Raw genomic sequence first — 17,167 nt, 5'->3', positions numbered from 1 at the left:
AGACCAGACGAGCCGCAGCATTCTGAATGAGTTGCAGGGATCTGGTGGCAGATGCCGGTAGTCCAGCCAGAAGAGAGTTACCCACATGATTGAGTGATATAAAGCTCTTTTTTACTGAAACACTAGGGTATGATTGTAGGGTCTCACATGCTATTCACACCCATATCCTTGTGGTTACAGACCAACTTCCCCTCCCACACCTGCACACAAATCCCATACAGGTGTGCTATTTTTCTGGGATAGACCAACCTGTTATACAGGTTACAGGTTTTGGATAAACTGGTGACTTCAGAGAGCAGGTTACAGGTGTGTGAGATGAACCTGTGTGACTCACAGAGAGCAGGTTACAGGTGTGTGAGATGAACCTGTGTGACTCACAGAGAGCAGGTTACAGGTGTGTGAGATGAACCTGTGTGACTCACAGAGAGCAGATGCACAGACTTTTAGTGACTCAGTTCAGCTGAGCTGTTGATCAAATGTCTTTTTTTTAACCTTGTTGCCGGATAATCTAGTCTTTAGATTCTGATCTTTGAGAAACAGCCATTATTACATTACAGGCATTTAGCAGACGCTCTTATCCAGAGCGACTTACACAACTTTTTACATAGCATTTTACATTGTATCCATTTATACAGCTGGATATATATACTGAAGCAATGCAGGTAAAGTACCTTGCTCAAGGGTACAACGGCAGTGTCCTTACCCGGGAATCGAACCGGCGACCTTTCGGTTACAAGCCCAGTTCCTTACCCACTGTGCCACACTCCGTTATCATTTATATAACCGTGGGATTGTATCCGTTTTCTCTCCCTGCTCTCCACTCCACTAACATGAAAGGGAACATCCATGGGGCAATGAAGCCATGTTACAGGTCTTCTCTCTAAACAAGTCTGGGGTGTCCTGGAGAGCTGTCTCTCCTTCAAATGTTTTACATATTTATCACCTCCCAGAAGGGACAGGACCCTATATTGGGGGTCAGCGACCAAACGTGGCCATAAGCTGCACAAAGATCCATTTTCCTTTTAAGTTTGAATGCAATATTTAAGATTTAACTGAAATCACTGACTGAAAATCTTGATGCCGATATAGATAATGGTAATTTAACCTGATAGTTGAAATCTCAATTTTTAGAACCAATTTCAGTTTCAAGCAGAAACCAATGAGGTATGATTTGGTCTTGTTACATGGAAATTATTTTGCCTGAAGGTGGAGACTGCAACTGATAAGATTAAACAATCCTTTATCTTTATTCTGTTGTTGGAGGCAGAGGTAAACTTCCATGTTTCCTTCCTTGATAGCTGAACTGGATTACCTCCTAAAATATTCCTGTTTGGTCTCTTTATAAAGATTGTAAGATAAGGAATCTTCTGATAATAATATCACAGTGCTTTAGCCCATGGTCCTAAACATGAGACCATGTTAATACATAGTTTAATGCCTAGTTTTCAGATAAGACAGTCCCTGCTCCCACACCCCACACTTCACACCTCACCCAATTAGTGCAGCCATGTGCACCCCCTTTCTCTCAACTGTCCCCCCTCCCTCATGGGATAACATAAAAATGTGTATTTTACTTTAGCTACTGTAGTTAGTCAGAGTTAGGAGGAAGAAAGTGGTTCTAGGGGGCTTAACATCAGCCAGTAACATCTTTTGCAGTGGACATTTTGGGGTTCAGATCTGTGGTTGCCATCCAAGGAATCTGAGCTTTGCATCGAGGGCTGGTGTTGTGTGGAGTTTGGTGTGACAGGGTCTGATGTTTCTGTCTTACAGCTCACCTGGCATCTTGACATTTAAATCTCTGGCTTTTGGAATATTTGGCTGCCTTTTGGTTTTTGGACTGCAATCTTGGTTTCCTGGGGCATGTTTGGGAGAACCGGCAGTGGTTTGTTTTTTTCACTCATTTCCTTTGTGACTGTAACTTGGTCCATGTCGGTAACATTGTGTTTTCCTTTCTTTAAGGTAGCAGAACCTTGTCTTTATCATATGTGAATCTTTGTTGTAACTTAATTAATTTCTTAATTTTAATCCGGTTCTGAGTTATCCATTTGATAAAGGTTGATCAGACAGATTGCTCTGCCTATCAATGAATTCGGCAATTTAATTAATTATTGATACTCTGCTAATCCATCCATCCATTATCTATACCTGCTAATCTTGAGCTGGGTTGCGGGGGGTGCTGGAGCCTATCCCAGCATGCATTGGGCGAGATGCAGGAATACACCCTGGACACACACCATTCACTCACACACCCGTTCCTATGGCCAATTTAGAGTCTCCAATTAGACTACCTGGATGTCTTTGGACTGTGGGAGGAAACCCACACGGACATAGGGAGAACATGCAAACTTCACACAGAATGGCCCCAAGCCAAGATTTGAACCTATGACCTTCTTGCTGTGAGGCGACAGTGCTACCCACTGCACCACCGTACCACCCCATCTTCGATAATAAGATGAAATTAAATTTACCAAATATATTTTATATGTAGGATAAGTGAGGGGTTTTAACTGTTGATGCACTTGTGTTCGGTATTCAGAGTGCCGGATGTCAATCGAGGGTTTTAACTGTTAAAACGGCTGGATTCAGAAAATGAAACATATTTCACTTAATCCTCACTTTGCCAACACAGCAGTTTTTACATCAGAAGTCATAATCAAGTTAAGTGCTACACGTCTGTTACAACAAAAAATCCGTTGTATGTGCTAGAATATGTGGTATATGTGTTTGTTGTAGTAGTGAGTGATCTAAATTGAAGAAAGTCTCTCTCTGGACTGTGAAGTCGGAAAAAGGTTTTCCAACGGTAATGCCTGTTATGACTCTGCGAGTGTGTGTGTGCGTGTGCACGTGTGTGTGTATGCACGTGTTTGTGTGTCTGTGTGTTAGCCAGAGCGTGTAGTAGTAGTAAAAAGCAGACTGTGGCAGCCAGAATGACAGGCCTGTGCTCAGTCCCTACATCAGCTGAGTGGGCCTTACCTGGAGCAGGGAAGCAGCTCTTTACAGGAAAGTCTGTTCTGCTCTCACCCACAGGGTTGTGCAGCACACAGGTGTAGATTGCATCAGAGCTCTCTGCTGCCTCTATCTTCAGCTGGGACCCTGGCTGGGGCTCTATGGCAGGCCCCTCCCACCTGTACTGAGTGCTTGGTCTGTCGCCCCCAGAGCACAGCAGGGTTACTGAGGAGCCGTTCACTTGGCAGGTGACTTCTGGTTTACCTACAGCATCTACATGGAGAACAAAGGCTTGTGACCTCACAGCTAACTTTAGCATTGTCTTTCATGGATTAACACACCTGACCCACATGATCGAGTGATATAAAGCTCTTTTTTACTGAAACACTAGGGTATGACTGTAGGGTCTCACATGCTATTCACTCCCATATCCTTGTGGTTACAGACCAACTTCCCCTACCACACCTGCACACAAATCCCATACAGGTATGATATTTTTCTGGGATAGACCAACCTGTTATACAGGTTACAGGTGTGTGAGATGAACCTGTGTGACTCTCAGAGAGCAGATGCACAGATTTTTAGTGACTCAGTTCAGCTGAGCTGTTGATCAAATGTCTTTTTTTTTAACCCTGTTGTCGGATAATCTAGTCTTTAGATTCTGATCTTTGAGAAACAGACATTATCATTTATATGACCATGGGATTGTATCCGTTTTCTCTCCCTGCTCTCCACTCCACTAACATGAAAGGGAACATCCATGGGGCAATGAAGCCATGTTACAGGTCTTATCTCTAAACAAGTCTGGGGTGTCCAGGAGAGCAGTCTCTCCTTCAAATGTTGGGACAGGACCCCCTATTGAGGGTCAGAGACCAAACGTGGCCATGAGCTGCAAAGATCCATTTTCCTTTTAAGTTTGAATGCAATATTTAAGATTTAACTTAAATCACTGACAGAAAACCTTGATGCCGATATAGATAATGGCAATTTAACCTGATAGTTGAAATCTCAATTTTTAGAACCAATTTCAGTTTCAAGCATAGCGACATAGCGGGGCGACATAGCTCAGGAGGTAAGACCGATTGTCTGGCAGTCGGAGGGTTGCCGGTTCAAACCCCGCCCTGGGCATGTCGAAGTGTCCTTGAGCAAGACACCTAACCCCTAACTGCTCTGGCGAATGAGAGGCATCAATTGTAAAGCGCTTTGGATAAAAGCGCTATATAAATGCAGTCCATTTACCATTTACCAAGCAGAAACCAATGTGGTATGATTTGGTCTTGTTACATGGAAATTATTTTGCCTGAATGTGGAGACTGCAACTGATAAGATTAAACAATCCTTTATCTTTATTCTGTTGTTGGAGGCAGAGGTAAACTTCCATGTTTCCTTCCTTGATAGCTGAGCTGGATTACCTCCTAAGATATTCCTGTTTGGTCTCTTTATAAAGATTGTAAGATAAGGAATCTTCTGATAATAATATCACAGTGTTTTAGCCCATGGTCCTAAACATGAGACCATGTTAATACATAGTTTAATGCCTAGTTTTCAGATAAGACAGTCCCTGCTCCCACACCCCCACACTTCACACCTCACCCAATTAGTGCAGCCATGTGCACCCCCTTTCTCTCAGCTGTTCCCCCTCCCTCGTGGGACAACATAAAAATGTATATTTTTCTTTAGCTACTGTAGTTAGTCAGAGTTAGGAGGAAGAAAGTGGTTCTGGGGGGCTTAACATCAGCCAGTAACATCTTTTGCGGTGGACATTCTGGGGTTCAGATCTGTGGTTGCCATCCAAGGAATCTGAGCTTTGCATCGAGGGCTGGTGTTGTGTGGAGTTTGGTGTGCACAGGATCTGACGTTTCTGTCTTACAGCTCACCTGGCATCCTTACATTTAAATCTCTGGCTTTTGGAATATTTGGCTGTGTTTTGGTTTTTGGACTGCGATCTTGGTTTCCTGGGGCATGTTTGGGAGAACTGGCCGTGGTTTGTTTTTTTCACTCATTTCCTCTGTGACTGTAACTTGTCCATGTCGGTAACATTGTGTTTTCCTTTCTTTAAGGTAGCAGAACCTTGTCTTTATCATATGTGAATCTTTGTTGTAACTTAATTAATTTCTTAATTTTAATCCGGTTCTGAGTTATCCATTTGATAAAGGTTGATCCGACAGATTGCTCTGCCTATCAATGAATTCGGCAATTTAATTAATTATTGATACTTTGATAATCCATCCATTCATTATCTATACCTGCTAATCCTGAGCTGGGTTGCGGGGGGTGATGGAGCCTATCCCAGCATGCATTGAGCGAGATGCAGGAATACACTCTGGACACACACCATTCACTCACACACCTGTTCCTATGGCCAATTTAGAGTCTCCAATAAGACTACCTGGATGTCTTTGGACTGTGGGAGGAAACCCACACGGACATAGGGAGAACATGTAAACTTCACACAGAAAGGCCCCAAGCCAAGATTTGAACCCATAACTTTCTTGCTATTAGGCGACAGTGCTACCCACTGCACCACCGTACCGCCCCATCTTCGATAATAAGATGAAATTAAATTTACCAAATGTATTTTATATGTAGGATAAGTGAGGGGTTTTAAACTGTTGATGCACTTGTGTTCGGTATTCAGAGTGCCGGATGTCAATCGAGGGTTTTAACTGTTAAAACTGCTGGATTCAGAAAATGAAACATATTTCACTTAATCCTCACTTTGCCAACACAGCAGTTTTTACATCAGAAGTCATAATGAAAGTTAAGTGCTACACATCTGTTACAACAAAAAATCCATTGTATGTGCTAGAATATGTGGTATATTTGTTTGTTGTAGTAGTGAGTGATCTAAATTGAAGAAAGTCTCTCTCTGGACTGTGAAGTCGGAAAAAGGTTTTCCAACGGTAATGCCTGTTATGACTCTGCGAGTGTGTGTGTGCGTGTGCGCGTGTGTGTGTATGCATGTGTTTGTGTGTCTGTGTGTTAGCCAGAGCGTGTAGTAGTAGTAAAAAGCAGACTGTGGCAGCCAGAATGACAGGCCTGTGCTCAGTCCCTACATCAGCTGAGTGGGCCTTACCTGGAGCAGGGAAGCAGCTCTTTACAGGAAAGTCTGTTCTGCTCTCACCCACAGGGTTGTGCAACACACAGGTGTAGACTGCATCAGAGCTCTCTGCTGCCTCTATCTTCAGCTGGGACCCTGGCTGGGGCTCTATGGCAGGCCCCTCCCACCTGTACTGAGTGCTTGGTCTGTCGCCCCCAGAGCACAGCAGGGTTACTGAGGGGCCGTTCACTTGGCAGGTGACTGCTGGTTTACCTACAGCATCCACATGGAGAACAAAGGCTTGTGACCTCACAGCTAACTTTAGCATTGTCTTTCATGGATTAACACACCTGACCCACATGATCGAGTGATATAAAGCTCTTTTTTACTGAAACACTAGGGTATGACTGTAGGGTCTCACATGCTATTCACTCCCATATCCTTGTGGTTACAGACCAACTTCCCCTCCCACACCTGCACACAAATCCCATACAGGCATGATATTTTTCTTGAATAGACCAACCTGTTATACAGGTTACAGGTGTGTGAGATGAACCTGTGTGACTCTCAGATAGCAGATGCACAGACTTTTAGTGACTCAGTTCAGCTGAGCTGTTGATCAAATGTCTTTTTTTAACCCTGTTGTCGGATCATCTAGTCTTTAGATTCTGATCTTTGAGAAACAGACATTATCATTTATATGACCATGGGATTGTATCCGTTTTCTCTCCTCGCTCTCCACTCCACTAACATGAAAGGGAACATCCATGTTGCAATGAAGCCATGTTACAGGTCTTCTCTCTGCGTTTTGGTTGTTGGACTGTGATCTTGGTTTCCTGGGGCATGTTTGGGAGAACTGGCCGTGGTTTGGTTTATTCACTCATTTCCTTTGTGACTGTAACTTGTCCATGTCGGTAACATTGTGTTTTCTTTTCTTTAAGGTAGCAGAACCTCGTCATTATCATATGTGAATCTTTGTTGTAACTTAATGAATTTCTTAATTTTAATCTGGTTCTGAGTTGTCCATTTGATAAAGGTTAATCCAACATATTGCTCTGCCTATCAATGAATTCTGCAATTTAATTATTGATACTTTGATAATCCACCCATCCATTATTTATACTCGCTAATCATGAGCTGGGTTGCGAGGGGTGCTGGAGCCTATCCCAGCATGCATTGGGTGAGAGGCAGGAATACACCCTGGACACACACCATTCACTCACACACCCGTTCCTATGGCCAATTTAGAGTCTCCAATTAGACTACCTGGATGTCTTTGGACTGTGGGAGGAAACCCACACGGACATAGGGAGAACATGCAAACTTCACACAGAGAGGCCGCAAGCCAAGATTTGAACCCATAACCTTCTTGCTGTGAGGTGACAGTGCTACCCACTGCACCACCGTATCACCCCATCTTCTATAATAAGATGAAATTAAATTTACCAAATATATTTTATATGTAGGATAAGAGAGGGGTTTTAACTGTTCATGCACTTGTGTTCGGTATTCAAAGTGCCGGATGTCAATCGAGGGTTTTAACTGTTAAAACGGCTGGATTCAGAAAATGAAACATATTTCACTTAATCCTCACTTTGCCAACACAGCAGTTTTTACATCAGAAGTCATAATCAAAGTTAAGTGCTACACATCTGTTACAACAAAAAATCCGTTGTATGTGCTAGAATATGTGGTATATGTGTTTGTTGTAGTAGTGAGTGATCTAAATTGAAGAGAGTCTCTCTCTGGACTGTGAAGTCGGAAAAAACGTTTTCCAACGGTAATGCCTGTTATGACTCTGCGAGTGTGTGTGTGCGTGTGCGCGTGTGTGTGTATGCATGTGTTTGTGTGTCTGTGTGTTAGCCAGAGCGTGTAGTAGTAGTAAAAAGCAGACTGTGGCAGCCAGAATGACAGGCCTGTGCTCAGTCCCTACATCAGCTGAGTGGGCCTTACCTGGAGCAGGGAAGCAGCTCTTTACAGGAAAGTCTGTTCTGCTCTCACCCACAGGGTTGTGCAGCACACAGGTGTAGATTGCATCAGAGCTCTCTGCTGCCTCTATCTTCAGCTGGGACCCTGGCTGGGGCTCTATGGCAGGCCCCTCCCACCTGTACTGAGTGCTTGGTCTGTCGCCCCCAGAGCACAGCAGGGTTACTGAGGAGCCGTTCACTTGGCAGGTGACTGCTGGTTTACCTACAGCATCCACATGGAGAACAAAGGCTTGTGACCTCACAGCTAACTTTAGCATTGTCTTTCATGGATTAACACACCTGACCCACATGATGGAGTAATATAAAGCTCTTTTTTACTGAAACACTAGGGTATGACTGTAGGGTCTCACATGCTATTCACTTCCATATCCTTCTGGTTACAGACTAACTTCCCCTCCCACACCTGCACACAAATCCCATACAGGTATGATATTTTTCTTGGATAGACCAACCTGTCATACAGGTTACAGGTGTGTGATATGAACCTGTGTGACTCTCAGAGAGCAGATGCACAGATTTTTAGTGACTCAGTTCAGCTGAGCTGTTGATCAAATGTCTTTTTTTTTTTTTAACCCTGTTGTCGGATCGTCTAGTCTTTAGATTCTGATCTTTGAGAAACAGACATTATCATTTATATGACCATGGGATTGTATCCGTTTTCTCTCCCTGCTCTCCACTCCACTAACATGAAAGGGAACATCCATGGGGCAATGAAGCCATGTTACAGGTCTTATCTCTGCCTTTTGGTTTTTGGACTGCGATCTTGGTTTCCTGGGGCATGTTTGGGAGTTTGGTTTGTGGTTTGGTTTTTTCACTCATTTCCTTTGTGACTGTAACTTGTCCATGTCGGTAACATTGTGTTTTCTTTTCTTTAAGGTAGCAGAACCTCGTCTTTATCATATGTGAATCTTTGTTGTAACTTAATGAATTTCTTAATTTTAATCTGGTTCTGAGTTGTCCATTTGATAAAGGTTAATCCAACAGATTGCTCTGCCTATCAATGAATTCTGCAATTTAATTATTGATACTTTGATAATCCACGCATCCATTATTTATACTCGCTAATCATGAGCTGGGTTGCGAGGGGTGCTGGAGCCTATCCCAGCATGCATTGGGTGAGAGGCAGGAATACACCCTGGACACACACCATTCACTCACTCACACACCCATTCCTATGGCCAATTTAGAGTCTCCAATTAGCCTACCTGCATGTGTTTGGACTGTGGGAGGAAATCCACACGGACATAGGGAGAACATGCAAACTTCACACAGAAAGGCCCCAAGCCAAGATTTGAACCCATAACCTTCTTGTTATGAGGCGACATTGCTACCCACTACACCGCCGTACCGCCCCATCTTCGATAATAAAATGAAATTAAATTTACCAAATGTATTTTATATGTAGGATAAGTGAGGGGTTTTAAACCGTTGATGCACTTGTGTTCGGTATTCAGAGTGCCGGATGTCAATCAAGGGTTTTAACTGTTAAAACTGCTGGATTCAGAAAATGAAACATATTTCACTTAATCCTCACTTTGCCAACACAGCAGTTTTTACATCAGAAGTCATAATCAAAGTTAAGTGCTACACATCTGTTACAACAAAAAATCAGTTGTATGTGCTAGAATATGTGGTATATGTGTTTGTTGTAGTAGTGAGTGATCTAAATTGAAGAAAGTCTCTCTCTGGACTGTGAAGTCAGAAAAAAGTTTTTCCAGCGGTAATGCCTGTTATGACTCTGCAAGTGTGTGTGTGTGTGTGTGTGTGTGTGTGTGTGTGTCTGTGTGTGTATGCATGTGTTTGTATGTCTGTGTGTGTATGCATGTGTGTGTGTGTGTGTCTGTGTGTTGGCCAGAGCGTGTAGTAGTAGTAAAAAGCAGACTGGCAGCCAGGATGGCAGGCCTGTGCTCAGTCCCTACATCAGCTGAGTGGGCCTTACCTGGAGCAGGGAAGCAGCTCTTTACAGGAAAGTCTGTTCTGCTCTCACCCACAGGGTTGTGCAGCACACAGGTGTAGATTGCATCAGAGCTCTCTGCTGCCTCTATCTTCAGCTGGGACCCTGGCTGGGGCTCTATGGCAGGCCCCTCCCACCTGTACTGAGTGCTTGGTCTGTCGCCCCCAGAGCACAGCAGGGTCACTGAGGAGCTGTTCACTTGGCAGGTGACTGCTGGTTTACCTACAGCATCTACATGCAGAACAAAGGCTTGTGACCTCACAGCTAACTTTAGCATCGTCTTTCATGGATTAACACACCTGACCCACATGATCGAGTAATATAAAGCTCTTTTTTACTGAAACACTAGGGTATGACTGTAGGGTCTCACATGCTATTCACTCCCATATCCTTGTGGTTACAGACCAACTTCCCCTCCACCACAAACCTGCACAACAACATATCACATAGATGAGTGTGCTATTTGTGTGAGGTATGTGACCAAAGCCAGGTTAATACCAGGTTACAGGTGTGTGAGATGAACCTGTGTGACTCACAGAGAGCAGGTTACAGGTGTGTGAGGTGACCTGTGTGACTCTCAGAGAGCAGGTTACAGGTGTGTGAGATGAACATGGGTGACTCACAGTGAGCAGGTTACAGGTGTGTGAGATGAACCTGTGTGACTCACAGAGAGCAGGTTACAGGTGTGTGAGATGACCTGTGATTCAGAGACTCAGGTGGAGTGACCTGTGTGACTCTCAGAGAGCAGGTTACATGTGTGGTGAAGATGAACTTCTGTGAGGACTCCACAGAGAGCAGGTTTCAGGTGTGTGAGATTACCTGTGTGACTCATCAGAGAGTAGTCATGACTTTGCACGATGACATTTCAGTGATCAACAAAATGGTTTACGGTGTATTTCAGCAGCAACTGCAGAATTTTTTTCAGAACATATGGCTAGATCTCTGTGATGAAAACCCACATTAGGCTCTTTCAGCAGGAGCTTGATTTTAACTGGGTTTAACTGGGTTGGGTTCACAACCAGAGGAAAGAGTTCACTTAAAGATGTTTAGCATAGGTTCACTCAATACTGGTAGGAGTTCCTTTAGTAATGTGGTCAGTCGGTCGGGGATCCAAAAGTTGGGCCATTCAGTAGAAGCAAACTCACCAAACACTTTCACCATCTGATGATGGTACACCAGATTTCCCTTGATCTGCAGCTCACCAACATACTCCCCACTGTCAGCCTCTGTGAGATGTGTGAGGGTCAGGGCTCCCGTTGTGAGGTCCAGGATCGTCCGTCCTTTAAACTGCCTGTATTCAACCACTTCCTTCTGGTCAAATTCAACCACCTTATGAAGATTCCGCTTCCACAAAATTTCCTCCAGGGGACCCTGAACATTAGGCTGTAGTGTGAAGTTCCCATTAGAGTGGACAGTGATCTCAGATGTGGCATCACCTGCAAGAGAGTATATTAATACAAATCATGAGCAATTTTGCTTTTTTAAAGACATTAGAAACACATGTATGCTCTCTACAGAATCTGTTCATGAGCTAATCTGAGGTTAGCTGGTATGCAGGTAGATGGATTGAGAGACTGAAACTTGGTGGCTGGTTTGTTATCAGATATGTTCCTTTGCTGGCACTAGTCCAGGACACCTGGCAAATATAACTACTTGACAAACTCATTCATTAAATATTACATTACATTTATTTATTATTTATCCAAAGCGACGTACAATAAGTGCATACAAAAGGTCATTGGGACAACTACAAAACACAGGTCGGATAAGGTACTCTACTCATTTTGTACAGTTATTCATAGCCATGAACACATTAAGTCCAGTTCACACAGTGAACATTACTCTGACCTAACCTATGCTAAGTCAAACTAGGAGGTAATCATAACACTCAGCATTTTATGGTTAAGTATTTTACTCGGGGAAATAGCTTTTTGCCCTTAAAGAAATGAGAGGCTGGATCCACATTTAAAATGCGATTTTGAAACATTGATTCATTTTACAACCAGATAATATTTCTCATCTTAGAAAAACAGTCTCAGCATTACCCTAAGTCGGTTGAAAGGTGTTACACACACCTGCAGCTGTTGTAGTTTAAAGTTAGCTCCTTCTGATTCTTAGTTAGTTAGTTAGTTTAAGTTTATTGTCATTCCTTCTCCTTACAGGTTATGCAAAAAGCATGAACGATTCTGCACTGAGTCTAATCAAGTGCTAATGCAATGCTGCCTGTATTTTCCCACATTTTTTTAAAGACTTGTCCCTGAGTTTTCTCCTCTTGCATATCATCTCGTATTTGGTCTTTAAATGTTGTGCCACATCAAAGACACAAATCTATAAAAGTCCAAGTGTATATAAAATCAATCACATCACTTTAATCAGTGGCTCACTGACAGATCTCCCTTTGCACTCTTATCCACTGAAGAAGCAGGGCTGGGAGGAGCCTAATTTTTGACACTTGAAGCATTCCTGCCCGTATCCCTTGAAGAGTGTTTTTAAGTTGTAATGTTCTCCAAATCCTCAAGTTGTTTTTTGGATCTCTTTCCTCTGGTTGTGAACCCAACCCAGTTAAAGTTGCTGTCATCAAGCTCCAGCTGAAAAGGCCTAATGTTAACACTTTAGCCCCCAAAACTGCAGAACTATCTCTAATCTTCTCTTCTTATCGAAACTACTTCACAAAGCTGTAACAAACAAGTCTAGCAGCTTTCTGAAGATGGATAGTGTGTATGAAAACCTTCAGTCTGGGTTCCGCCCCATCACAGCACAGTGACGGCATTTCTCAAGGTTCAATGACCTCCTCCTAGCCTCAGATCAGAAATCAACTCCTGTACTCGTCTTACTTGATCTCAGTGCAGCATTTGATACTGTAGACCAGGGCTGCCCAACCCCATTCCTAGAGATCTACCTTCCTGTATGTTTTCATTCCAAACCTAACAAAGCACACCACATTCAGCATCTAGAGATCTTGTTGAGTTGTAGTGGAATCAGGTTGTGGCAAATTAGGGTTAAAATGAAAACCTAGAGGATGACACACAAAATACCTGGGAGACAGATTTCAGTTTATTCATGTTAGAGATAAATCCTCAGACCACTGTAGGGTCAAATGAAGGGTCCCATGGTGTTCTCTCCTTAAGCCTTTCTTGATTTCCCTTTGCATTCTACCTCTGGGAAATATCCTCCATAAACACAGCATACATCTTTATTTGATTGCAGTCGTTCATGTGAAAACAGGCATGGTACCCCACCTGGCCACCATCTTCCTCCTCCTTAATCCAGACAAAACTGATATATAAGGACCAATAATAATCATATTATATGCTCATGCATTTGTTTCTTCCAGGCTAGATTATTGCAATGTGCTGTTATCTGGCTATGCACTACTCTCCTCAACTCACAGCAGCCAGAATCTTGAGCAGAGCTAGGGGATCAGAACACATTACCCCAGTCCTTGCATCCCTTCTTTGGCAACCTATCAAATTCTGAGTTGATTTTAAAGTACTGCTTCTGACTTACAAATCACTTTGTGGTCCCACCCAGCTCATACCTTTCCAGCCTGCTCACACCTTATGTTCCCACACAAATTCTACATTCCCAAGATTCAGGACATCTTGTCCCCAAAATAAAAAATAAAAAACTAACAAACAGTAGGTGGTGGAGCATTTCATGCAGAGCCCCTCTGCTGAGGAACAGTCTGGTGGGCATTGTCAGGGAAGTAGAGTCAGTCTGAACTTTTAAAACAAGGGCTTAAAACTCACCTCTCCCTCTTCCATTTAAAAAAAAAAATAAAATTATTCTGTGCAATCCTGTGGTTTTGCAAGCCTAGTTGACGGACACCAACAGCCTATAGACGCAGATAGCGTATCTGCACATCCGTCCTGTCTACATGCATAATTCTAAGTGTAACATATACACTAGGTGATATAAACAAAAGTGTCATCTACGTCTTTCACGCCCATACATTTTACTGGAATCTGTCACAACCCGATTTTCTGATGGCTTTGTCCTGACAAACATTAACTAACGGAGAAGTTCATGATATCGGATATCCCATTATATTAGGGTGATTTGATTTCGGCTTTTAATTTAACAAAGGGGATTATCAAAGTGAACTACGAGATTACGAGGTTGAGTTCTGTTAGCAAAGCGATGAGAAATAAATAAAAATTAGGTAAAAGGTAAATTCCGTAAAGATAATACAATCTTTTCACGCAGAGTGGAATAGCCTGCCAGACCACATAGTAGAAGCAGAAACCCCGGGAATTTTCAAGACTACGCTTGATACGGTGTTAGATACTATCTCGCCTGTAGATAATCAGAGCCCTAGGTACAATTTAATTAGGAAAATTTAGTATTTTTTTTTTTTGCCTGAATGGCATATTCTCGTCATTGAGTTTTGTTATGATCTCATTATATTTTAACAAAATGTATAGTATGTCGTCTACATGGTCTATGGTATGTCTCTGAAAATACGTTCACTCTCTGAGTAGCATGCACCCTAATATTACATCTAAAATAGACAGAAAGGGAAAAAACGAATTCACAGCCAGAAAGTTCCGGGGTCATGTCGGAAACTCGGCGAAACCGTCAAATACAAAACAGGTAGGGTCGTTCGTTTACAGCACGGCTATTTTAGCCAACTGCATATTAATATGACATATTAGCCAGATAGGTAGCTAAACATGCAACCTCTGAAAAAGGTTCTGACTTGTAAATCGCACAGAACGAATAATTACCGAAGTGATTTAGGACAACATCTCTTACCGAATTTGAAGTTCGCGAAGATAAATAACGCCGTAGTGATTCTGACATGGCTGTGTGTCATTGCTCGCCTTCACACTGGACTCGATTATTATGACCACGTATCTCCGGAGAAGCACCGTAAAAGCGAAAGTAAAATCATATTTGATGTGAATACTTCCCTGCTGAAAATTCAATTTTAAACCAGTATAGCTGGCCAAGCTGGTTTAAACTGTGTTTTTGACACTTAACTGGCCGACCAACTGTTCTCCAGTTGACTAGCCTATATAGTCACCAGCCTATATAATCCACCAGTTTGACCACCAGTTTACTCTACCATCTTAATCCTTGTGTAGTCTTAACATTCTGTATGCTCCCCTTGTCCTAAGGGTCAAAAATGACCCGACTTCACTAAACCCCTAAAGTAAAGCAGCTTAATTGAATTTTAAACCCCAAATCTATTTTGCATGAAGAAACAACCTGTCATTCATCACAAACTTTGTGAATATCTGGGTTTTCCCTCTTCACAGTGCAGAAAGACTGCATTTAATCAGTGGACACCACTCATTTTTATTACAACACACCTGTCATAATTGTTTTCTTTATTAAAGTATAGGTTTATTATTATTATTATTATTATTATTATTGATAAAGGTACTGCATAGGTGTAAACATTATTTTTTCAGCATGAGATAGCACTTGTATAGCTTAAGAAAGTAGCAGATATTTGCAGAAAGTAGTTTTGAATGCATTTTATTGAAGGGAAACAATAACAGTCTTTAACCTTTTTGGCAACATAGTGATATACTCTTACATACTGTACAATGAGGAATTCAACTACAAAATACGAGTCCTCTCCCATTTTTTGAACCATTGCCCCCCCCCCCCCCCCACCCACAAGGTGTATAAACAACAACAATACATACGAATAAAATAAGATAATAGATACAAAACAAAAATAACACAAATCAATCAACTCTAATTAGCACATGTAGGGCAGTATGCAAGTGTGTGTGCATGGACTTTGCAGATGCAGTGTACATAGTGTATATAGCATAGCTCATAGAGGCAGTGCAGTGTACATAGCATAGCTCATAGAGGCAGTTTAGTGTACATAGCATAGCTCATAGAGGCAGTTTAGTGTACATAGCATAGCTCATAGAGGCAGTGCAGTGTACATAGCATAGCTCATAGAGGCAGTGTAGTGTACATAGCATAGCTCACAGAGGCAGTTTAGTGTACATAGCATAGCTCATAGAGGCAGTCTAGTGTACATAGCATAGCTCATAGAGGCAGTCGAGTGTAATAGATAGCTTAAGGCAGTCAGCTAATAGACTCATAGAGGCAGTGCAGTGTACATAGCATAGCTCATAGAGGCAGTGAGTGTACATAGCATAGCAGGTAGAGGCCAGTGTTAGATAGTGCGAGAGGTAGAACCTTTTCTCTTAAGTCAGTCAGCAGTTGTAATTAGCCCATGGGGGGTTCTGGTGTCTCCCCATAATGTGGCCTGTCAAAGCAAGGCAGGGCCCTATCTCTCTCTCAGAGCTACAGCGCAACTGCCTCTGCTAAACACTGTACAACTGTGTGTGCGTGCGTGTGTGTGCGTGTGTTACATTACATTACAGGCATTTAGCAGACGCTCTTATCCAGAGCGACTTAGACAACTTTTTTTACATAGCATTTTTACATTGTATCCATTTATACAGCTGGATATATACTGAAGCAATTTCGTGTGTGTACCGGTGTTGCTCAAGGGTACAGGCAGTGTCCTTGCGGGATCGAACTTGCGCTTTCGGTTACAAGTCTAGTTCCTTCCATGTGCTAGCATCCGTGGGGTGTGTGCGTGAGTGTGCGTGTGTGTGCGTGCGTGCGTGTGTGTGTGTCGCGTATGTGTGTGTGCGTGTGTGAGTATGGTGTGTGTGTGCATATGTGTGTGTGCGAGTGTGTGTGGGTGTGTGTGTGTGTGTGGGAGTGTGTGTGTGTGTCTTTGTGGTTTTTGTGGTGTGTAAATGATTTTATAACTGCCAGGTCAAAAATGACCCTAAGACAATCTTTGTACCCTGGTGGTGTACAGCTTTCATGGAAATATGAACAAAGGCAATGTTTCACTTTTTTAATGTTGGGGTTACTCTACTCTACTCAAATTTCAATTTGAAAAAAGATAATTTAGGGGGTTTTCTCTGCTGTTAAACATAGTGGCGGGTCATTTTTGACCCTTAAGACAACACAAGGGTTGAACAGCTTTGACCAGCATTGTCCAGCTAGAGACCAGCTCTGACCAGTCACAGAACAAATATGACCAGCAATAAGTGTCAAAAACACAGCTTAAACCAGTTTAGAATCCCTGCTGGTATTAGGTGGAATTTTCAGCAGGGTTTAAGGGAGCCTGTTTACTCTTTACTTGAAATGTGTTAATGTATTTCAGCATAAGGAAAATAAGTAAGTAAATGAATCAATAAATAAACTCTATTGTTCAAGTAAGATTGTGGGAAATTCGCGCTTTGGATA

At 42.5% G+C, this 17,167-nt stretch overlaps 2 protein-coding genes across 3 annotated transcripts in view; both read right to left on the bottom strand.

The window, feature by feature from the left end:
* LOC135251895 (protein PRRC2A-like) overlaps nucleotides 1-17,167 on the bottom strand; it is a 150,371-nt gene that overhangs the window by 17,192 nt on the left and 116,012 nt on the right. The gene's annotated exons all lie outside the window — the stretch shown is intronic.
* On the bottom strand, nucleotides 547-15,210 carry LOC135251897 (lymphocyte function-associated antigen 3-like). 2 transcript variants are annotated; one of them, XM_064329761.1, is made up of 3 exons: nucleotides 14,684-15,210; nucleotides 11,074-11,364; nucleotides 547-3,219 (listed from the first exon to the last, which is right to left on the bottom strand). In XM_064329761.1, exons 1-3 carry the CDS (start codon nucleotides 14,742-14,744, stop codon nucleotides 2,666-2,668), a joined length of 906 nt encoding a protein of 301 aa, XP_064185831.1. In that variant the 5' UTR covers nucleotides 14,745-15,210; the 3' UTR covers nucleotides 547-2,665. The 2 variants fall into 2 exon arrangements, 1 of the variants encoding a protein (XP_064185831.1); XR_010329222.1 differs by lacking the exon at nucleotides 547-3,219 and adding an exon at nucleotides 9,914-10,159 and having other exon boundaries at nucleotides 14,684-14,803.

The sequence above is a fragment of the Anguilla rostrata genome, chromosome 3 (assembly GCF_018555375.3).
Source record: "Anguilla rostrata isolate EN2019 chromosome 3, ASM1855537v3, whole genome shotgun sequence".
Classification (NCBI taxonomy): domain Eukaryota; kingdom Metazoa; phylum Chordata; class Actinopteri; order Anguilliformes; family Anguillidae; genus Anguilla; species Anguilla rostrata.
The sequence above is the reverse complement of the archived record's forward strand: the minus strand, read 5'-3'. Positions and strand labels throughout refer to the sequence as shown.